Source organism: Nyctereutes procyonoides, unplaced genomic scaffold (assembly GCF_905146905.1).
Source record: "Nyctereutes procyonoides isolate TBG_1078 unplaced genomic scaffold, NYPRO_anot_genome, whole genome shotgun sequence".
NCBI lineage: Eukaryota > Metazoa > Chordata > Mammalia > Carnivora > Canidae > Nyctereutes > Nyctereutes procyonoides.
In genome coordinates, this window is record NW_026575037.1 from 2,200,827 (window position 1) to 2,226,006 (window position 25,180).

Genomic DNA, 25,180 nt, shown 5'->3' on the forward strand with positions numbered 1-25,180 from the left:
AGTCCCTTCTGGCCTGCAATTTCTGCTGAAAAACTTGTGAAAGCCTTATGAGATTTCCCTTAAGGATGTAAGGGAAACACACACTGCCTTGTTTGTATATATGTTATTGTTTTTTATTTTATTTTATTTATTTATGATAGGCACACAGTGAGAGAGAGAGGGAGGCAGAGACATAGGCAGAGGGAGAAGCAGGCTCCATGCACCGGGAGCCTGATGTGGGATTCGATCCCGGGTCTCCAGGATCGCGCCCTGGGCCAAAGGCAGGCGCTAAACCACTGCGCCACCCAGGGATCCCCTTGTTTGTATATATGTATGTATGTATGTAACTGTCTTCAGTTGCTGCTTTTAAAATTCTTTCTTTATTTTTTTAAAGACAGCCCCAGCCATCTGAACCAGGGAATTCCATGGGGGCTGGACAAATCAATAGGATAGCACCTGGCTAGTATTGCTAACATTGTTGCCAAACAAACCTGAATAAACTTGTCACAAGAGAAGCCAGTAACTCAGGAGACAAGGATTTGGAAAAGAGAAGAGAAAGGGAGAAATATATTTCAAGTTCTGGGAAGGTGGCAGACTCAAGCCTTAAAAACCAACATCTACTGGCGAGATGGACACCTAGGGTTTCATTGGAGGAGGTTCAGGGGTGTACATGCAAAAGAGCAGGCAAAGAGTGTGTGATCATGGGTGGGGGCTCCTTATGTGTTCAGCTCAAGATCCTGGGCGGGAACGGGGACATTTGGGATGTGGTCTTTGAAGTATTTGATTGCTATCAGGGTGTAGTTGGAATGTTCTGTTCATTACAAAGTATTTTTGTCAGTGCCACCTGAAAGTGTAATAAGAAATAAATATAGTAGTTTATGGTTACAGCATGACTTGTTGAGTAGTCTTGTCTATTTCTGGTTTTAACTGTTTGGGTCTGTGGTTGAACAAGAGGGCTTGCTGACATTAAGTGTAACTTTTATTTATTTTTTTTATTTTTATTTTTTTAAGTGTAACTTTTAGTTATAAAATTTGTATCTTAGTTTTTCTGGTAGATGGAATAAGTTAGGGTTATTGGTATAGATGACTAATGCTTTCTTTTAATAATTGTGGAGAAGCTACTAAAGATTTGTATTTGTCCTTGGCAAGTCAAGTTTTAAATGGCCTTTCCTTCTTGTCTTGTTAAGAAAAACCTGCCTGCAATTTGCATTTTAAAGAGATAGGCTAGATAAGAAAGTCTCAGAGATGACTCGGTAGAACACTGAACATTTTCATTTTAAATGCACAGGGAAGGGGATCCCCTGGGTGGCTTAGCGGTTTAGCGCCTGCCTTTGGCCCAGGGTGTGATCCTGGAGTCCCGGGATTGAGTCCCGCATCGGGTTTACGGCATGGAGCCTGCTTCTCCCTCTGCCTGTGTCTCTGCCTCTCTCTCTCTCTGTCTCTGTCTATCATGAATAAATAAATAAAAAATCTTAAAAAAAAATAAATGCACAGGGAAAAAATAACCATTTTCTAGAAGACTTTCATTTCCTTAAGGTAAGAATTTTTACAATATTTGTAAACCTTCTGAGATAAATAGGGGATGTTTTGGGATTGGTGAAGGGGATTGGTGGTCTTTGAATTATTTTTGGAATCACAGCTTTGGACCTGTAAAGACTAATTTTGTAAAGAAAGGACAGCAGTTTCTAATTTCTCACAGAATTTTGTTGCTGCCTAAATGATATCATAGTACTAACAAACCTATATATCTGTGAGAATGTCTTTTTTTCCTTTGGCTACATTTAGCTTAGGGGAAAAGGTCTAAAAAAATCTCTATCAGGCCCTGGATATCAGCTTTCCAGTTTGACCAAATTTCTGATTATAGTTATTAAGTCTTTTAAAAATATCTTGTCAGGTTTTGACTGAGACAAACAGTAAAGATTTTTGGAAGTAATAACCAACCTCATGGACCTCAAGGACCTCAAATAGGGTGTAAAGGATACAATTTTACAAGAGCTAGGACCATTCCCCAAGATAGCCAAAGAAACAACTACCTGCATGTCCCAAGGCAGGCAAAAAGTCCAAGCTGTGTTATTGGGATGTAAAGTGAGATGGGCCAGAAATACATAGTTATTCCTAAGAGTGAAATTAATAACCAGTGGTTCTGGCTTTGAAAAGGATGAGATCATGTGAATTTTTATTTTCCCTTCTTGACTAGGCCTGGGGGTGATCTGTTAATAACAACAAAAATCTTTTGAAGATCCTCCTTTGTGTTAATAAATTTTGTCATAAAGCTCCCTCTTTGACCAAGATGTGGAAGATATCTGAGGAGGGTAGTTTTATTTTAACCTCAGGTAGTTTTATTTTTTATTATTTATTTTTTTAATTAAAAAAATTTTTTTATGAGAGACAGAATGGCAGAGACACAGGCAGAGGGAGAAGGAGGCTTCATGCAGGGAGCCGGATGTGGGACTTGATCCCGGGACTGCAGGATCATGCCCTGGGCCAAAGGCAGGTGCTAAACCGCTGAGCCACCCAGGGATCCCCTAGTTTTATTTTAAAAGGTAACTTTCTCTTTAGAGTGTAAAGGCAGTTCAGACAGAAATTAGTAGACAGTGAGTAAAAAAAAGCTAGAAGGGAGCAGTAGGAATTATGTCAGTCTTACAGTTTTTTGTCTTAGGTATTGCTTGTATTGTAATGAATCTTTCAGTGAAGCTAATTTAGAATCTTGAAGCCTTTTAGGAAGCTTCTTCAAACCAATTAAAATAGGCTTCCCAATCTTTTTAACCTGAGAACCCTTACTTTTAACTACACCTTTTATTTTTTAAAGATTTTATTTATTTGCGAGAGAGACAGAGATAGTGACAGCACAAGCAAGGAGGAGAGGGAGAAGCAGGCTCCCTGCTCAGGATCCCAGGACCCTGGGATCATGACCTGAGCTGAAGGCAGATGCTTAACTGACTGAGCCACCCAAGCACCTCTCAACTATACTTTTTAAATGAACAGTCTTGTCTAACTGAACATTCCCCATGATGGCCACTGTAAATTCTAGGTTATTTTTAATAAAATTTTTTTTCATCTTGCTAGATATCTATAACCTTTAGGATTATAATTCTTAGACATAAAATAAGCAGATGTGCTTGACTCTTTAGAATGTAAGTATCCCATTAGCTAGGTCTTTGGATTTCTCAGAACCAACTAATACCTAAAAGTTATGTGCTGCGGGGCTGGGGATTGTGCATGTTTTACTATTTACCTTGCAGCACAAAAGTTTTCTTGATGTTGTCAGATGACCTAGTGTTAATCTAATCCATCTGTGACCTGATCCTACCACAAGGATCTTCAAGTGGTAAGTGCTCTAACAGTTGTCAAATACTTGACCTGTACCCACCAATTTTTTATGGCTTTTTTGCTTCCAAGATTCCCACTAGCATTAGTGTTTATTTACATAAAACAAGATGAACAAACATATGCTTTAATATATTAGCAGTACCATGTCTTGGCCTCAAGAAGGTCCTGTGCACACCACTGACAATTCTTGTAGAACCTTGCTGAGGATTTCTACCCAGGGGATTGTGGTCTGAAAGATTGGGGGCTTGGTTCTAGGCAGACCTTTCTGCCAGCTCAGTTGTGCTCTGGGCAAAATTGCCATCCTCACTGGGCTCTAGGCAGAACTACTAGCTCTTTTGGGTTCTGTGCATAACCATCTGCCAGCTCAAGCTGACCTGACTGTGAAGGACAGCCAATCAGATCAGGAGCTTGAGTGCAAACAAAAAGGCAACTCTCAGGCCCTCAAAATGACAAGAAACTCAATGAACTCAAAGGGTTTGCCTTGTTTCTCATTGTCCCTGAGTGCTGTCAGAAGTTTACTTGAGATCCCGCCACTGCCACCAAATCTGTTAAATAACAAAATTCAACTAAACATGTTTGAAGATCTAATTTTCTTTATTCAGCAATTCATGAATTGGGCAGTACCCCATCTAACAAGTAGAATGCTCCAAAGAGTTATATAAAATGGAAAATTTTTATAGAATGATGAGGGTAAGAAAGTTACTGTAAAAGAATAACAGGTTGTTACAGGTAGGGCACTGTCTAGGGAGAAATCAGATGTCTTATCATTATAGATTACCCTATCTTTCATTGTAGGGTAGAGAGGACCCAGGTGGCAGAACACTGGAATGGATTGAAAAATTTTTGACTAACTGTTTAAGGCTACATTTATGGGGATTGTTGGAATCAGAGTTAGATTATGTGTTAAGTACTGGTTTGGAAACTTGGTCTAAGTGACGCTGTTTGGGGCCTGTGATTTTTTTTTTTTTTAACACAGTTTAAAAGCACAAAAGGAAAATTCCATTTTGAAGATGCATGTTGATTTAAGTGTATTTAAATCAAAATATAATCAGTTAGTATAGCCAAAAGTAACTATGTGAGGTGGTGGATAGTAACTAAACTTATTGTAGAGATTATTTCCCAATGTATATGATGTATAAAATCATTATGTTGTACACCTTAAATTTATATAATGTATGTCAATTATAGCTCAATAAAACTAGAAAAAAAGTAAGAGTAAGTAACTGGATAGGAATAACTGTTCTAATTGCAGAAATATGAAAATTAACAAGGTTGAAGGGATTACTTATGTGTGTGTGGGAAAATAAAAAGCCATGGAAGGCAAATGTTTTACTAACTCAACAGTTTTGTTTAGGATTGGCTTTGTTTTACAAATCTCAGTTGTTGTTGTTTTTTTTTTTTAAGTGATTTTTTTAAAGATTTATTTTTATTTATTTATGATAGACATAGAGAGCGAGAGAGAGAAAGAGAGAGAGAGAGAGAGAGGCAGAGGGAGAAGCAGGCTCCATGCCAGGAGCCCGACGCGGGACTCGATCCTGGGACTCCAGGATCGCGCCCTGGGCCAAAGGCAGGTGCAAAACCACTGAACCACCCAGGGATCCCCCAAACCTCAGTTGTGTAGAGTCAAATAGAAGCTGCTTGCAGGTGTATTTTTTCCATGTTATTATATATACTGCAGCTTAGTGAGACTATTTGATTGTTATATGAGTTGTGATTTTTTTAAACATAGACATTTTTGTTAAGAACAAGAGTTCTTATAGGCAAATGTTCACAATTTAGCCTTTCATCAGAATCACTTGTGGCTCTTTAAAAAACTCAGATTCTTGGACCCTATCCTAAAGATTCTGAATAGAGGGGATCCCTGGGTGGCGCAGCGGTTTGGCGCCTGCCTTTGGCCCAGGGCGCGATCCTGGCGACCCGGGATCGAATCCCACATCGGGCTCCCGATGCATGGAGCCTGCTTCTCCCTCTGCCTGTGTCTCTGCCTCTCTCTCTCTCTCTCTCTCTGTGACTATCATAAATAAATAAAAAAAATTAAAAAAAGATTCTGAATAGAGATAAAAGCATTATTGTTCTTTGTATTTGATGATAGTAACCATTGGAAAAAATTAGAGTTTATTTGTGTAAGTATGATGAATCTTTGTAATGTTGAATCAACTACACTCTCATTGAGCACCTGCCATGTATTTATGTGTTTCAAAGTACTCTAATTAGTTCTAACATGAACTAGATAATTTATTTTACAAATACAGACAGGTAGATTTTTAGTTATCCAAAAATAAGTGAATATTGGAAACAAAAAGTATATTTTATTTAAAAATTCATTTTGAAACTCAACTGGTGGATATAATGTTTAGATCTACATGAGATTAATGAGATTATAGTAATAGAGTCAGTTATGCTTGCATAGTAAACTAAGTCCAGATGAAATATTTTACCACTATTGTAACACACTTATCCACAATAACAAAGTTCAGTAGTTGTGACTGAGACCATATGGTTTGCAAAGCATAAAATGTTCCTATCTAGCTTTTTATAGAAAAAGTTTGTTGACTTCTGACAAGGAATAACATTGTTTATAAGTAAAAACTATTTTACTTCTTCCTTTCCAATCTGTGTGCCTTTTCTTTCTTTTTCTTGCTTTATTGCACTAGCTAGGACTTCTGTATGATAATCAGTGGGAGTGGTGACAATCTATGTCCTTATTGTGTTCTTAGTGTTAGGAGGAAAGCATTCAGTGTTTTACCATTAAGAGTGACGTTATTTGTAGGCTTATCATAGATACTGTTTATCAGGTTGAGAAAACTCCCTTGTATTCCCAGTTTACTGAATGTAAATAAATGAATGCTGAATTTTCTCAAATGCCTTTTTGTATTTATTGATCATATGTCATTCTTCTTTAGTTTGTGAATATGTTGGATTATATTGATTTTCCTTTAAAAGATTTAAAAAATTAATTAGTAAGAAACACAGAGAGAGAGAGGCAGAGACATAGGCAGAGGGAGAAGCAGGCTCTCCATGGGGAGCTGGATGTGGGACTCGATCCCAGGACCTGGGGATCATTCCCTGAGCTAGAGGCAGATGCTCAACCACTGAGCCACCCAGGTGTCCCTATATTGATATATTCAATGTTGAAGTATTGTTGCATTTCCCAGATAAACCTCACTGGTTTTGATATATATTTGTAACTATAAACTATGTTGCTGGATTTTATTAATACTTGATTGAGGATTTTCGTCTATTTTTTTTATGAGGGATAGTGGTCTGTGATTTTTTTTTCTTGTAATACCTTCTTTAGTTTTGGTCTCAGAGAAATGACCTTGTATAATGAATTGGGAATCCCTTTTTTATATTTCCTTGGAGATTAAAAAAAAAAGATTGATTTATTTGAGAGTGGAAGGGGCAGATAGAAAGGGAAAACATCTCAAGCAGACTCCCACTGAGTCAGTGGAGCGCAATGCCGGGCTCGATCTCACGACCTTGACGTCATGACCTGAGCCAAAATCAAGAGTCACTGACTCTCACCCAGGTGCCCCTGAAGATTTTTTAAAAAATAGCATTGGTGTTGTTATTTCTTTAAATATTTAGTAGTATTTGTCATTGAAATTATATGAACCTGAAGTTTTCATTTCAGAGAGGATGTAACTTACAGATTCAATTTCTTTAATACAGGTTATGTATTTCTTCCTGGGTAAGTGTGGATATATTTTTTAGCTTTCAGAGTATTGGTTCATTATATTTAAGCTGTCCAATTAATATGCATAGGGATGTTTGCATTATTCATTTTGATAATTGTGGGGTCTCTACAAGTGATATACACTATTTTCCTAGTTACCAGTAATTTGTACTTTCTTTTTTGCTTGGTCAGTTTAGCTAGAGGTTTATCATTTTATTGATCTTGGCTAAGAACTACATTTTGGTTTTTATTGATTTGTGCTGTTTATTTCCTTCTTTCTCTTGCTTTGGGTTATTTTGCATTTCCTTTTCTTTAAGGTAGAAAGTTAAATTATGATTTTGGGGTGTTTGGTAATATAAGCACTTATAGCTCTAAATCTCTACTCACTGTTTAGATGTTCCACTAATTTTGATTTGTTTTATTTTCATTTTTGTTGAGTTCAGAATATTTTGTAATTTAACATTTCTCTTTGACTTTGATCCATGGATTATTTAGAAATGTTACTTTATTTTTAAGTATTTGGAGATTTTTCAGATATATTTCTCTTACTGATTCCAGTTTAATTGTATAATACAATTAATGGTTTAATTTGTAATACCAAATAGGTATTTTACAATTCAATTTTTAAAACTTTTTTAAAGATTGTGTTATAACCCAGGAAGTAGTTTATCTTGGAGAAAAGTTCCATGTGCATTTGAAAAGGATGTGTACTCTGCCTTTGTGTTGTGCAGTGGTCGATATATATTAGATTTTATTGTTGATGTTCAATTCTTCTATAACCTTGCTATATTTTTATATACGTTTTTTGTGATTATTGTGAGAAACTGTGAAATCTCCAATTATAAATATGGGTTTGTCCATCTCCTTCCAGTTTTATCAGGTATTTATATTGTCCAGTTGTTAGGTGAATTTACTTATAAGATGCTTTTGTGTTTTCATTGAATTGATTCTTTTAACATTGTTATGACCTTCTTTACTCCTAGTGATGTTTTTTCTTGTCTGGTAGTCTATCTTATATTGATATAGTCTCTTCAGTTTTCTTTTGATGAGTGTTTTCATGGCATAGCTTCTTCCTCCATTTTACTTTAACTTACCTATATTATTATATTTAAAGTTTTTTTTAGATAGAATGCAATTCTGTCTTGTTTTTTAATATAATTGGACAGTTTTTGTCTTTTAATTGGCATGGTTAGGCCATTTATGTTTAATATAATTATTGATATGTCTGAATTTAGGTCTGTCATTATATTAGTTTTCTGTTTTCATTTCTTTCTTTTTCCTTTCCTTCCAGTTATTTGATCATGCAGTTCGTATTTCATTTTTACTCTATTGCCTTATATCACTTTAGTTGTTGCTTTAGGGATTGAGGTCTCTGTTTCTTGAGTATAGGAGAAACGCAATAAAAATTTGGTTGGCTTACACCATAACTTTTCATGGCTGTTTTCTCTTTTTTAATGCAGTAGACAATTTTTAACTTTTATTATTTGCTAATTGATTTGAAGATGCACCTGAAATTTGATTTGTGGTTCAGAATTAATTCTTGAAAACAGTGAATAATTAGTAGTTATATTTTTATAATTTAAATGGATTTTAGTATAGGTAGATATTAGAGATAATTTTATCTCCCTTTATGCCTATATTATTCTTGGTTTTTTTTTTAGAGTCTAATGTGCTATAAATGTTAAAATAGTAACAAGTGTTATTAAATATTTGTTTCATTACTTTGGTAAATGTCTACAGTATTTAATGTACTTTGAATGAATCAACCATGAATTAGTTGATATAGATACTGTGACTCAGCAAAATTAAGTAATTTGTTCAAGACTAACCGTCTTATTAGTAGTGAAATTTGAATTCACATACAGGTCAAGTTGATTCCGAAATTCATATGTTTTAGTATTAGTCATTCATGCTACTGATTCTTGTTGAGTACCTACTGTGTGTCAGGTACTATATTATTTCTGATTGAAAATCAGTTAAGTCCTTGCCCTTATGATGCTTACTGTCTTATGACAAGACTGCCATTAAACAAATAAATATAATAATAAATGTGTAATTACATCATGGTAATACAGTGAAGGGGAAGGGCAGGGAATGAAAAGTATTAAAACATGAGGAACTTAGCTCAGATATTTTTTAGGAGTGATATTAGAGGTAAAGATATAAGATTGATGGGAGTTAGAAAGGCTATTTTTGGCAGTGAGAAAAGGATGTCCCAGGATCTTGAATTGGAAAAGACCTAAAGGTTCCTGGAGCTGAAACAAGGCCAGAGTGATTGGAATGTAGTAACCAAACTATGGGTATGAACTGAAGAGAGATGGGGCTAGGTTATCTAGGGCTTTGTAGGCTATGCTAGTTTAATTGGCAATTGCCTTAATTTTTCCTCTTTAGAAAAGGGCTGTTTAAAATGTAATCAATTTGGGGATCCCTGGGTGGCTCAGCGGCTTGGCGCCTGCCTTTGGCCCAGGGTGCAATCCTGGAGTCCTGGGATCGATTCCTGCATCGGGCTCCCGGCGTGGAGCCTTCTTCTTCTCCCTCCTCCTGAGTCTCTGCCTCTCTCTCTCTCTCTCTCTCTCTCTCTCTATCCTGAATCAATGAATGAATGAGTAAATAAATAATCTTAAAAAAATGTAAACAATTTATAAAATCTACCTACTTCCATGAATTACTTGATGGATGTAGCTGATATCTCTTTATCTCAATGCAAGGTGTAGTCAGTCCTAGAAATCTAGCATTACTTATCTGTCTGCTCTAGAATCTGTGGCGTTTCAGGTTTTTTTGATAAAAAGAAAATGTGTACCAAAATGGTTAGTAGGTTTCATTAGTTAAAATAATAATAGAAGAATAATGCATTTTTTTAAATAATGCATTTTTTTAAAAAAGATTTTTAGTTATTCATGAGAGAGACACACACACTCAGAGGCAGAGACATAGGCAGAGGGAGAAGCAGGCCTCCTGTGGGGAACCTGATGTGGGACTCGATCCCAGGACCCCAGGATCACGACCTGAACCAAAGGCAGACTTTCTACCACTGAGCCACCCAGGTGCCCCAAAGAATAATGCATTTAGAATATCATGTAGAAAACAACACACTTAAAAAACTTTCTTAACTTAGGACATGCAGTAGATCAAACATGACATGTTCTTCTTAATTTCAGCTATTTCTGATGAACCTTGAAAATACTATCTTATAGCATTTCCTTCAAATTTCTAATACTAAATAATATGTTTATATCTTTCTCAGTCTGAGGGAAAAGGTCACGCCAATGCTGGAGATGCAATATATGAGGTAGTAAGTCTTCAGCGACAATCTGAGAAGGAGGAACCAGTCACTCCCACTAGTGGAGGGGGTCCAATGTCACCACAGGAGGATGAAGCAGAAGAGGGTAAGAAGTGGTACTTACTCAGTTCTCTCTCTCTATAGAGCTGCTTTACTTATAACCCTCAAAGGGGGGTGTGTGTATTTTTGTCGGTGTGCATGTATGTCTGTGAGGGGTGTGAGAGAAGAATGATAATTATTCCTAGTTTCTCTTACTCTTAGGCTAAATTTTGCTAGATGCAAAAGAGATTTTGGTCCATTGGTTCCTTGGTTATATAGGCTCCAGTGCCACTTACACATTTGTTTAAATTTAACAGCCTCACTTTGCTATTTTGCTTCCTGTTTTATTTCAAATATCTTTAAGGTGTTTAATGAAAAGTTTCACCTTCTCTCAAGTGGTTTTAGAATTTTAGTGATAGATCATGCCCCACGGGATGTCTGGGCGGCTTGGCAGTTGAGTGTCTGCCTTCAGCTCGGTGTGATCCCGGAGTCCCAGGATGAAGTCCCACATTGGGCTCCCTGCATGGAGCCTGCTTTTCTCTCTCTGTGTGTCTCTGCCTCTCTCTCTCTCTGTGTCTTGCATGAATAAATAAACAAAATCTTTAAAAAAAAAAAAGATCATGCCCCACTACTCATTTGATATTATTTAGTTCTGACTTGTTTTTTCTTGTTGTTTTATCATTTTACTACTCAGTTTTTTGAAATAGCGTGATATGTACTCTGTTTACTACATGGATGCCACTGAGAGCTGCTAACCAACCTCACAAGAGTCACACTTCATTTGGCTCTGTGCTTGGTACTCTTCTTATAGAAGCTAGAACTAAATGGCAGATCTTTGCTTGAAGCCCTTAAATTATCTGCTTATAGGGTATGGCTAATTAAAAGTAAATTTCTGAATATATGTCATCTTTGAAAAAAGCATCTTTCTTTGAAACCATTCCTTTATTTGGTTGCCATGCAGATAATGGTTATTTTTGACTAATATTTACTGAGTGTTTATTACATGCTAGATTTTATTCTAAGTGTTTAATACAAAGTTGTGAAGGTATAGTTTTTGTACAATAGAATGCACTAATTTATTTATTTATTCATTCATTCATTCATGAAGATTTTATCTTTTTTTTTTTTGAAGATTTTATTTTTAAGTAACTTTTGTACCCAACATGAGGCTTGAACTGGCTACTTCCAAATTGAGTCCCATGTTCTATTGACTGAAGCAGCCAGGTGCCCAGTGTACCCATTTTAATTGTATAGTTCATTGAATTTTGGCAAATGGATACATCTGTATAACCACCACCAGTGCCATAATATAAAATCTATCCCTTACCCGCCACCCCCACCCCAAATTTCCCTCATGCCCCTTCGCAGGAGTCATCCTTTCTTCTTACCTGTGATCTTTGGTAACCACTGATCTGTTTTCTGTCACCATGTTTTGCCTTTTCTACAACTTCATATAAAAGGAATCATATAGTACAAGTCTTTTGTATATAGCATCTTTCATGTAGCAAATCTTTTGCGATTTATCTATGTTGTATCAGTAGCTGGTTCCTTTTGTTGCTGGGTATTAATTTACTGTAATGATATGCCACAATTCATTTATCTTATCACCAGTTAATGGATGTTTGAGCTGTTTGTAGCTATTGGCTATTAGGAATAAAGCTGCTAAAAAAAAAAAAAAGGAATAAAGCTGCTGTGGATATTTGAGTACAAGTCTTTGTTGAATATCCGCTTTCATTTTTCTTGGGTAAATCACCTAGGAATGGACTGGCTCGATCTTCTGGTAAGGGCATATTTAACTTTATAAGAAACCATTAAGCTAGTTTTTCAAAGTAGTTGCATTGTTTTTCCATCCTTATCAGTAGCATATGAGTTAGTTGCTCCATATCCTTAACCACATTTGGTATTGTCAGTTCTTAAGATTTTAGCTAGTCTAGTGGGTGTATAGTGTATCTTGTGATATTAATTTGAATTTCCCTAATGACTCATCATGTTGTTCAACTTTTCATATGGTATTTGCCATTTGTATATCTTCTTGATCAACAGTCTATTCAGATCTGTTGCCCATTTTTAAATTGGGTTGTTTTCTGATTGATTTTTTCAGATTTCATCTCACTGTATATATAAATAGATAAAAACCCATTATTAGATGTGTTTTTTTTAAAAAAATCATTTATTTTATTTATTTATTTTATTTATGATAGTCACAGAGAGAGAGAGGCAGAGAGGCAGAGACACAGGCAGAGGGAGAAGCAGGCTCCATGCACCGGGAGCCCGACGTGGGACTCGATCCCGGGTCTCCAGGATCGCGCCCTGGGCCAAAGGCAGGCGCCAAACCGCTGCGCCACCCAGGGATCCCTGTTTTGCAAATATTTTGTTCCATTCTGTAGTTTGCCTTTTTATTTTTTGAACAATGTCTTTTGGAGAGCAAAAGTTTAAGTTTTCTAAAGTCTTATTTGTCAGGTTTTTTTCCTTAATGATTTGTCTGTGATCCATTAAAAAAATTTTTTTGGGGACCTTAAAAACAAAACAAAACAAAAAACCCTGTATTATCTCTTATGGTTTCTGAAGGTCAGGAATTAGGGAGTAGTTTGTGTGGGCAGTTCTGGTTAAGAATGTCTTATGAAGAATCAGGTGTTGTCTGGGTATGTACTCATCTTCACTTCACTGAGTGGACCTGAAAGGGGCCCATTCACATAATTACCAAAATGATGCTGTTGGTTGGCAAACAACTTTGTTTCCTCTCCACATAGGCCTCCCCGTAGGGGCTGTCGTTGTGGGAGAATGGCTAACTGCCTCCAGACAGCAATCCAGGAGACCAAGGTAGAAACTGTAGTGCCTTTTATGTCCTAGCTTTGGAGTCATGCAACATCACTTCCTAGTATTCTCTTGATCACAGAGTTCACCCCTTACTTTTATTGTGTGACTCTACTATATTCTCTATAACACTCCCAGAAACACTGTTGTAGTCATCTCCTTCCCAGCCAACACAAAGAGGAAAAGACCAGAGATCACATGCAGGATGATTTTGGGCCAGACTTAGAGGCACATTCTTTTCTGGTAAACAAAAACCACAACACTGGTTTGGGAATGTAATTGAGCTATGTGCTCAGGAAGAAAAACCAGGTGTGACAAGTATCTACCAGAAAGTAATTTGAACATGAGATTTCAGCTAATGTCTTACAAAAATGCCATTCTCTTTAGAAATGAAAAATACATGGAACTAGGATTGGGAGAAAACAAAAATAATAGAATGACAGGTGCTACTGAACAGGAATACCTTGTATAATTTAGTAAATAAAAATTCCTTCTATCCACTAACTTAAAAGAAGGTTAACTCACATGGATTAAGTATCTGCTTTGTGGCATGTAATGAATTAGATATTTAATAGATCTATTTTATTTAAATAAATATCTATTAGATATAGATCTAATTTATATTTTACATTAGTCCTGAGAAATAAGTAATATCATCTTTTTAGAATATATGAGGAAATAGACTAAAAGATTTTAGGTAAATCATTTGTGGTCAGAGGGCTAATAATAATATAGAGAATACAAACCTATGTTAGTCTCACCCTAAAGCCAGTGAATTTTCATGACCTATAAAATCAAGATATTCTTCTTTAAACCACTGAATTGATATAACTCTACTCTCAATTGCTTAAAAGGCAGTATTTTTAATATTACAGACAAGATATTTTAGATCTTTACATATTTCAGGTCATATTCTAGATCTGTCTAACATCAAACACCTTGGGTAGAAGACTATAATGCAACATAATATTAAAATATAACATGAGACTCTTATCTTCCAAACAGCATTGTTTTATGTGAAAGCATTTTTGAAGAGTGATTTTAGCATATAAATCAACTAGTGCATTAAAAAAGACCTTTAGATATAAAATATTTCAATTATATCAGCCTGAAGCCAAACATCCTTCTTTAAAGGACAGATTGTAGAAAAACCTGTTGGAAGCCAAAATATTCTCTTCAACAGAAGTCTTTCAGATACACAAGCACACCTTTAATTTATTTTCCATGTATTTTGTCTGACATATTATTCGATGTTATTCAGGGCTTGGAAAGGTATTTTTTGGTTTAGTGGTAATTATTTCAGGGGTGAGGAGATTTGATTTTTTTTTATGTTTATTGAAGTATAACTAACATACAGTGTTTTATTAGTTTCAGGTGTACAATATAATGATTCAACATTTCTATACATTTTCATTGTACACCATGATTAGGGTAGTCAGCATCTATCACCAAATAATGCTATTACCATCTTACCGATACTCCCTAACTGACTGAACCACCCAGTTGCCCCTGTTTGCTCTATTTAAGAGTCTTTTTTCCTTTGTCTCTTTTTTTGTTTGCTCATTTGTTTTGTATTTTAGATTCCACATATAAGTGAAATCATATGGTATTTGTCTTTCTTGGTCTGACTTCTTTCACTTACCATTATACCTTCTAGGTCCATCCATGTTGTTGCAAATCATCAGGGAAATGCAAATCAAAACCACAATGAGGTACCATTGTCAGAATGGCTAGAATCAAACCATAAGAACTAACAAGTGTTGGTGAGGATGTGGAGAAAAGGGAACCTTTGTGCACTGTTGGTGGGAATGCAAACTGGTGCAGCCATTGTGGAAAATAGTATGGCAGTTCCTCAAAAAATTAAAAATAGAATTACCATACGATCCAGGAACTCCGTTATTGTGTATTTGCCTAAAGGAAATAAAAGCATTAATTTGAATAGACATAATGCACGCCTATGTTTATTGCAGCATTACTTATAAAAGCCAAGTGATGGAACAGCCCAAGTGTCCATGGATAGATGAATGGATGATGAAGAGGTAGTATGTATGTATAGTGGAATATTATCCATAAAAACATGACATCAAACTTCATTTTTCATGTCATTTTCACAGAGTTCTTTTGACACAATTATGTCCAAATGGCTACTTCAAAATATAAGAAATAGAGGTAGAAGAGATAGATTTGAGAATATTCTGGAGGTAAAATCAAGAGGTTTATAAATTAATTGTATGTCATGAGCAGTGTAAGAGAAGAAAAAGAATCATATTTCAGGTTTCTAGGTTAGGTAGCTGGATGATCTTGGTACCAACAAATGAGAAAAGACGAGAAAGAGTGGGTTTTGGAGTAAGGGTAAGATTTATTCTGTTTCATTGATGAGTTTGAATTTGCTGAACATTTAAGTGGGACTATTTTTCAGTTATTAGAAGTAATCTTTAATTGTGAGAGAAGTTTAAAGCTGGACACAAAGGTTTGAGAGACATTGGCATGAGGTAATGAGAATGGCTAAAATTTCCTTGGGGGAAAATGTGGGAGATGCAGGTTAAAAGTAGAAATTAATTGATCACTGACATTTGGAGGGTAGATGAAGGAAGAGAAAGCCCAGTTAGAGGATTGCAGAAAAATGATCAGAACAATGTGAGGAGAACTAAGACAGTGTAGTAACAGACTCAGGAGTGGAGATGTACAAGGTAGGGGTGATGTGCAGCATGGCTCAGGATGAAAGGACCAAAAACTGTTAATTGGTTTTGGTGAATTTTAGAAGTCACTGAGGGTGATTTTACTGAAGTTGGGAAAGAAAGCCTGTTATAGTGGATTGAGGAGGAGAGAAGAGTGTTCTTAACCTTTCAAAAAGGTAGTGAGAAGAAGAAAGATTAGATTAAAAACATTGGGTTATATTAGGCCAAGAAAGGGGTAAGAAATTTGAGTTCATCTGTAGTTGGAAAGGGAGAGCTAAAATAGGATTTAGCCCCTGAATGTGTAACATGTTTCTGTGTCTTTGCAAATGCTGTTTACTCTGTTTGGAGGCTTTTTCTACTTAAGTCCAAATGAGTAAGCCTTCAACAAAGGCATATTAACCATCAAAAGAAAATAGTAATTTTAGCGTACTGGCAGTTTCTATACTTAGAGATATTTTAAAATATTTCCTATTTTAAACATTTTTTTAGTAGGTTGCTCAGGCAAGTTACATTTAAAAAGTATTCAATGTGGGATGGCTGAGTGAGGAGCTTGGCAAATCCACTTATCGAAAAGCAATGATAAAAGTCAATAAAATTGTCAAAAATCAGACAGTTCAGGATTTGGGAAAGTGACACAAAATATTGAGAAGCATTTATTCAAGAAAAACCACTGAGCTCAGGTAAGAACAGTCTGTATTTTAGTCCCTGAGGATGCTTCCATTCTGCTCATTCCCACCAGTGGCTTATTGTCATGGTGGGTTTATGAAGGTGGGAAGCTGTGAAAACTAGGAACTTTGCAAAAACAGATCCATAAATACTATGAATGAATTGGTGGTTGCCAGAGGGGCGAGAGGTGGGGAATAGGCAACATGGGTGAAGGGGAGTGGAAGAGACAGGCTTCCAGCTCTGGAATAAATAAGTCATGGGAGTGAAAGTTACAGCATGAGGGGGGCACCTGGGTTGCTCAGTGGTTGAGCATCTGCCTTGGCTCAGGTTGTGATCCTGGCTTCCTGGGATTGAGTCCTGCATCAGGTTCCCCATAGGGAGCCAGCTTTCCCTCTGCCTATGTCTCTGCCTATCTCTGTATATAAATATATATATATTTATTCATGAGAGACACACACACACACATATATACACACATACGTATTTATATATATATATATATATTATTTTTTTTTTAATTAAAGAAAAGTTACAGCATGAGGAGTGGAGTCAGTGGTACTGTGGTAGCATTGTCTGGTGATAGACCATAGTTGCACTCGTGGCGAGTGCTCCATAGCATATAAAGTTGTCCAATCACTGTCTTGTACACCTGAAAGTAATGTAATATTATGTGTCAGCTATACTTCAGTCAGTGACAGAATAATAGCTTTGTTTTAGCTGCTGGAAGGGGTTTACTTGATTTGGAGCAAACATAGAAATCCCATATTTCTGGAATGTTGTTCGAAATAGTGATTTTTGTGGCAAAAGGATGGGAAGGCCTTTTTTGTAAATAGCATGCAGTTGTAGTTCTGGTTGGGGAAAGCCACAGATTGGCCAGAATTTAAACAAAATTTAAGGAATAGGTGGGTCTTCATAAGATTGTACATATCACTGGTGGTCTGGAAGACTGTTTATGTGTGCAAAGCTGTGCACTTACTCAGGAGAGACTAGAGAGAGCCCTACCTAGTCACATGTCTGTGCTGGACCTGAGGCCTTGCATGTGTGTGACTGAGTCATGTTTCCAGAGATCTGTCTCCAAAATGGTTTTGCTTTTTTTTTTTTTTCCTATTCAATGGAGAGCAGCTGTGTTCCAAGTGGAGTGAATAGCTAAAGACTGATTCTCCGACCATCAAGCCTTTAGTCTTCTGCTCTCAGCAAGTGTCCACTCCTGGGCTCCAAATCTCAGAAGCCAGAATCTGACCTCTCTCTGACTTTATCATTTCTTGTACTGGATTATTGTCATTGCTCCTCCCTCCTACACTGTTGTCCCTACCTACCCTGGACTGTGTCCCACATACCAGCCATATACATCCTTTTAAAATTTGTCAGATGATTCACTTCTTCCCTTAAAATCCTCTATTGGCTTTTCATTTCACTCAGCCAAAAGTTCTGTTTAGCAAGAATTACAAAGCTGAATGTACTCTGGCTCCCTGATTTTTACCTTTCTGGCCTTGTTTCTTACCACTCCCTCCCTCACAGATGCCACACTTATCCTTTTGCTATTCTTCGGACACACCAGGTGAATGCTTGCCTTGGGCTGTAGCGCTTGTAGTTGCCGCTGGCTGGGACTCTTTTTCTTAGATGCCACATGGTTCCCTCCTTTCCCTCATCCTAATTTTTCTTCAGATGCCACCTTCTCATTGAAATCTTGCCTGCTCAATAAATAGGGTGAATAATAATAAATGAATGAACTAATAATTTAAAAAATAAATGTATTAATTATAATACATAAAATAAATGTTTCTCCTTTTATAATGCCTCAGAATGATTCAGTACTGAGAAGAATAGAAAAACAGGCAACACTTTTGGGTTGCATTTGAAAATATGAAAAACATACATAAAAATTTCAATTTCTCATCCTTATGTATATGGTCTAAAGAAGAACAAGTCATCAGATTTCTTTTTCTCTAAAAATTTTTTCACTTCTGTCCTTAATTTTTCACTATTTGAGATGTCACCTCGTCTTTTGAAATTCTATTAGCCATAACTTATATTTAAAAAGCGACAAAAGTCACAGAGTAGGAAGTAATACTTTTTTTTAAATCAAGCATTTCATACATTTTCAGTATGCTTTATTATTAGTTCTGTAATTGACATTTCTGTCAACGCAAATATCAAAAGTTAGAGCTGGAGGTGGCATAGAAATGTTTTCCTGCTGAGGGGGAATTGGAGTATTCTTTTATTTAATTATTTTCAATAATTTGCCTGTCAAAGCAAAAGTGGAAGTTCAAGTCACTCTAAATTGTCTTACCTTAACCTGTAATTTAACTAAAAAGGGATTCAGACTTAAAAGGACTAAAATTGCTCTTAATTTCCTGAGAAAGATCTAAAGTAAAATGATTTAGGATATCTTTGCATATTTTTCAACTGCTGTTCAGAAAATGAAGTGTGTTAAAGGGTATTAATTTGAATGTAGAGGAATCTTAGCAGAAAGTTAAATCCATCAATGCAACATTGAAGGGATTATTTATTTTTTATTTTTTGAAGGGATTATTTAAAAATTACCTTATCACCTTTACATACTCCTACATATTCTGAATTTCTCCTGCTTTTGAAACTTGAGGTGCCCTTGGTATTGCTTCATCTGTATTTCAAACTGGCATTCTGTTTGTTAACCTGAATGAAATCTGTATTTAGTTATTTAAAACATGGATAGTAAGTTACATGAAGGCAAGAGATGGCAAATACAATATGATTTCCTTTAAGACACATGCCCAAGTAATTGTAAAAGACCATAGTTACAGGAATATTAGGTAAGTTTCATTCCTGGTTGTACTTTTTATGTTCAGTTTAATTGGTGGTATTTGTATTTGTATTGGTTAAAGTGCTATCTAAAAAATAATTTCCCCATGATTTAAGTGATTGTCAGCTTGTTTAACACTACTCCTAACTTATTATAACTAAAGAGAAAAATAGTCTCAAACTCAGTCTGAGGCTTATTTTCTCATAATTTCTTAATTCATAGTCTAATTAGATAAAAGGCATCACAAAGACCTTTTAATATAGAAACTGGTTTGCAGATGAAAATTTTTTATATTCAAATGAAAAGAAGATGGGGATATAGCAAAGAAATTAGGGATGGAGATCTTGTTTTTTTTTTACTTTTTATTTTTTATTTTTATTTTTTTATTTTTATTTTATTTTTATTTTTATTTTTATTTTTTTGGAGATCTTGTTAAAGTCTTGTTTCTTAAGTCTGGGAGGGGGCCTGATCTGCATTTCTAAAAAAAAAAAATCTCCTGCCAGATACCACACTACACTTTCAGTAGCAAGGATTTAATTTGCCTGCTTATATTAATTCATTTAATCCTCATATCATCCCAGAAAGGTCCACATTATTACTATATCCGTCTTGCAGATGAGCAAAATATGTTTCAATAAAACCATCTTAGTACATTAGATACTATTTCTTTAGCAATCAGATACTTTATTTATAAAATTTGTGTGTGTGTGAGAGAGAGAGAGAGAGAAGAGAGGGAAGAGGGGGAGAGAGGGAGGACAGGACTTTATAATTTTTTATTCTTGGATTTTAAATTATCTTTTTCAACAAAATGATTAAAAACATATTTAATAAGGGAAGGTATTTAAGAGAAAGTGAAGGAAGAATGTATTAGTTTTCTATTGCTCCATAACAACTTACCAAACAAGTAGCATCTTAAAACAACACACGTTTGTTATGTCACATTTTCCCTGGATCAAGAGTCTGGGCATGGCTTAGCTGGGTTCTCCACTCAGGGCCTCATTAGGCTGCAGTCCAGAATTTCTGTTAGGGCTTCAGTCTCATCTGAGGCTTGGGGTTCTCTTCAAAACTCATGTGATTGTCAGCTGAATTAATTTTCTTGCAGCTGTAGAACTCATGGGGGATGCTTCTTCAAGGCTGACAGGAGAATCAACTCTAAGGGAAGTCCAAGCCCTTGTTTAAGCATTTACCTAATTAGGTCAGGCCCACCTTGATAGTCTTACTTTGATTAATTCCAAGTCAAACTGGTTGGGTACCTTGTATCTGCCGAATCCCTTCACCTTCGCCTATAGAACAACCTAGTCATAGCCATCATATATATATATGTGATGTGGAGATACACACACACACACACACACACACATTCTGCCTACACTCAAGGGTAGGGGTTTTGCAGGGTGCATACCTCGGGAGGCAAGAATCTTGGTGCCTGTCTTAGAACTGCCTATCATAGAGAACTGTTTACTGAAAATAAAGGAAACCTGTCATTTTTTAAGCATATGTTAAGTAACAGGCACTTTTGCATATACGTTATCTTACTTGTTACCATAATGATGCAAGATAGGTACTATTACTTCTCTCATTTTATAAGTTTATATCTCATTTGTCCTATTGGATTAGGCCATAGGATATAAATATATACAGTTTTAGCTAAGCAGAATATGATCTAAAGCTCTTCCAAAGAGTACATGATGAGTTGCCAAATGAGTAATAAGCACATTGATTGGTGTAGGTTTCGGTGTCTTTTCTCAAGCCATTTCCATTACTTGTGAAACCCTCATCATCTCTGACCATTGAAGCCAGGGTTCAGCTATCAGTTTAAATACCATTTTTTTTTTGTCATTTAGCTCCAGTCAGAAGTGATCTGTTATTCCTTGAATATAGAATTCCACTACAATTTTGCATATCTATTTTCAATAACATTTGTAATATTCTTTTTTTCATTTATGATATTCTATGTTAAACTACAGTTATATGTGTCTTCTCTTCCTTACTTGACTGTAAATGCCTTCTGTGACAAGCTTGGATATTTATTCGTACTTGTATCTGTCCTCTGCTGGCCCTATCAAAGATTTCAATACAGTGGGTCACCAGTAAATGTTAGCTTTACTTCACTTTCAAATGATTCAGTCAAAGAAAATTTGGGTGAGTAGTGGGATTTGGAAGAGTAGAAAGAAGGAAGCATAGCAATTTAACAGGAAGTATAGATGCAAGCAGAATCTGCAATGTGCCTGTGAGACTGTGAGAATGAGGTTGGAGAGACAGGTGAATAGGCTTTGGAGGGTCTCACTGAAAACATTGTACAGCATGGACTTTAACTGTATGAAGCCATGGCAAACCATTGAGGGATTTTGAGCCAGAGCATGGCATGAGCAGAGATTTGAGTTAGGAAGATTAAATAGGTAGTAAACTGTGTGAAATGCAGGTAGCAGCAGTGAAAAACCTGTGATAATATGTCTAATTTGAGGAGATAAAGCCTGAACAAGGGTGCCGATCCTGGAAATAGAAAATGACTGTGATAATTGAAAGGAAGGGTGATGAATCAGGCCTGTCTTTAATTGCCATATTCACAAGCTCATTGCTGGGTTCGGTTGCACTGGAAGAAAGCATATTTGTATATTAATTTCATTCATTTCAGAAATATTTGTGTACATACATATTTTTAGCAATATGATTGGTTCCTTGAGGGACTTAAAGTTCCTTTAAGGTTACTTATGTTTTATGTGGGAATAAGCATTTTAAATCATTGCAGGGATTAAGTAATACTGTGAAACAACACAGTGTGCGTTGCATTTGACCCAAATGTAATCAAGTGCCAAATGTGTGGCTTAGGTTCTAAGTGTTGTGAGATTGATTAAGATTGTCATTTGGGCTCTTGGTGTTTTCCCCTACAAATAACTAGTGGTGTTTCAAAAAAAACAACTGCAATCTAACCATTGGTAGTTTGGGTATGATTTGGTCCCATATCAACTGAACTTAAGCATTTAGTATTGATTTCCTTCTCTGTGATTTGTATTTCGTTTAAAAACCTAAAATAAAAACAACAACAACAAAAAAAAAACCTAAAATATAGGAGCGCCTGGGTGGCTCAGAGGCTGAGTATCTCCTTTGGCTTGGGTCGTAATCCTGGGATCCTGGGATCAAGTCCCACATCGGGCTCTCCACAGGGAGTCTGCTTCTCTCTCTGCTTTTGTCTCTCCCTCTTTCTGTGTATCTCTCATGAATAAATAAATAAATCTTAAAATACTCAATGTTAAAAAAAGCCAAGTGGTGTTTAATTCATGATTGCAGTCTTTTGAGTCTAATCTTACTTATTCCACCTCAACCATACAGTAATTTTTATGTTTTAAAGTACAGCACCTGGGCAGCCCCGGTGGCGCAGCAGTTTAGCGCCGCCTGCAGCCCAGGGTGTGATCCTGGAGACCCTGGATTGAGTCCCACATCAGGCTCTCTGTATGATGCCTGCTTCTCCCTCTGCCTGTGTCTCTGCCTCTCTCTCTCTCTGTCTCTATGAATAAATACAAAATCTAAAAAAAAAAAAAAAAGTACAGCACCTCTAAAGGATAAAAATCTAGCATTCATTTTTTAAAGTTAATTCAGTTTATTTATTTATTTTTTAATAATAAATAGCATTCAATAGAAAGTGAACTATACTCTCACATTTCTAGGTTGGTTGTCTTCTACTAAGGAAAAAAATTCTCATGCCATATCAAAGAGTAATTAATCTTTCAGTTTGACAAAAATACATTTTAATCATTACCTGCAGCAGTGTTTTTGTGCCTGGAAAGTTTATTGTCTTGTCCTTAACTGGAATCTAGTGTTTTTTTTTTTTTTAAGTGGTATGATTCTTGCATTTGGCAAATTGAAATCTGATTCTAACATATTTAATGTGTATGGGACTATTTCTATTTAAATTGTATAGTACATACTCTAGTCTTGTATATTTATAGTAAATATATCTTCACTTTTCATAAAGTGGATTGTTTTCTTAAAAATGTATTGGGAAAAAAACTAAAAAACTAAAAAATAAAAATGTATTGGGCATTTGAAAAAAAATCATCTTTAATGTTTTGAAGCAAATAGAAATAAATGGTTGCTCTTCAAGGGTCCTGGGTTTGATGAACTATGTCCTAATAGCCAAATCCGGCCCACAGTCTGTTTTTGTAATGGCTTCTGAGCTAAGAATGGTTTTTATATTTTTAAAGTGTTGTAATAACAACAAGCCCTCCCCAACCCTAGCCCCCCAACAAAAATAAAGGAAGAAAAGGAAAGAGAAGAACATGAGATAGAGCTGAAAATATTTACTCTTTGGACCTTACAGAAAAGATCAGAGTTGGCCAACTCTGACATTCACAACACACTAATATGTATGTTTTATGTAATTCTTAAAATTCTATAAAGTGTAGTTATTATTATGATTTCTTTGTGTACATAACTGGGCCATAGTTTAGTTAAAGTTACTTTTTGTTAGTTGCATTCATTACATAATAAATGCCCTTCCTATTAATGCTCTAAAGTAAACTGTTCTTCTAAAACTTTTTACCATGAGTAGTATAATAAAGTTTTCATATATTTCTAATGAGAAATATGTAAGAAATGAAATTAAAGATTTTTTTGCATTTTGAAATGATCTTAAGTAGAGCAACTCAAAATTCATAATTTGAATTTGTTAGTAATAGAAAATATATTCGAAAAGAAATATGTGAAGTGCCAAAAAAAAAAAAGAGAAAACTTTTAGAGTTACTGTTTAATCATATAGGTGTGATGGAAAGCACCTATCTTTCTCATTTGATTATTTAAATGTGCCTTAACAATTTGTTAGTATTTAAGCTACAACTTAATATAACTCTTGGTTGTTTTGGCAGGTCCCACATAGTATTTACTTCAAACTATCATAAATGGATAATCTAATAGAAAAAGTACATCTTAATATCATAAAAATATTTTCTATATTATATAAGCTCTTTTTCAAGGAAGATTTATCTTTAGCATTAATATAGTACAGACTCTTTGGTTAGAAAAATCAGTCTTAAAGACAATATTATGCAGGAGATTTTTAAAATATAAATATATTACATGAAGTTTGAGTTTTAACTTATAGTAAGGATAAGATTATGAATATAGTAAGTGTGAGTTGTAAATTTTTGTATAGCATGCTTTTATTTTTCTTTTTTAATTTTTAATTTTTTTGTATAGCATGCTTTTAGAAAAGAGTTTTAAGTGTGTATTTTTAAATGCCCCTATTTGGTTATTAAACTTTTATAGGTTTGGGTTTTCTTGGGGTTTTGGGGGGGGGGAGGGTTTTTTTTTTCTCCTTTCATGCTGGAGTCAATTTTGGTTCATTTAGTACTTTGTAGGTATACTATTTACATTAACTGGAACATTACTAATGTAAGAATATAGTATCAAGAATTGAGTGATCATGTCTCTTTTTCTATATATTTTCTTTTTAAAAATAATCATTTCAGAAGTTAGAAAATCAGTTTGAAAAATAGCACTCTTATAGAAAGTTATCCGTAGTTCTTCCTTAATTTACTATTTTTATGTTATGCCAAAATGCATGTGGCTGTCTTTCTTCACTTTTCTAATATTGGTGTGATAAAAGTTTCACATTTCCCAATCCCCCAATTCTCCTGAATGCCGGTTAATATGATACTTCTTTGCCTGGGTTCATGTCTCAAACTTGAAAGATGAAGATTAAGATTATTATATAATTTATCATAGAGACATTGTCAAAATACTGCCTTTGTAATTTTCCTGTGAACACTTTCTGTAAACATAGAATAGGATGAAGATTGGATAGGAAAGGATATTAGAAGATAAGAGGGAGATTGAATTCAATACAATTTTATTATGCAAAATTGTTGGATATAGCACCAAGGCTAGTGCTACACCAAGTTTGGATGAAAATTTGAGCATTTCCATTTCTTATTACTCAG

The 25,180-nt window shown here is 35.4% G+C and overlaps 1 protein-coding gene across 4 annotated transcripts in view; it reads left to right on the forward strand.

Annotated features, from left to right (window-relative positions):
* RABGAP1L (RAB GTPase activating protein 1 like) overlaps positions 1 to 25,180 on the forward strand; it is a 720,977-nt gene that overhangs the window by 142,445 nt on the left and 553,352 nt on the right. For all 4 annotated transcript variants that reach the window (XM_055319528.1, XM_055319527.1, XM_055319525.1 and 1 more), the window contains exon 11: positions 10,230 to 10,371. In XM_055319528.1, coding sequence (XP_055175503.1) covers positions 10,230 to 10,371 — 142 coding nt within the window. The remainder of the gene's footprint in view (positions 1 to 10,229; positions 10,372 to 25,180) is intronic.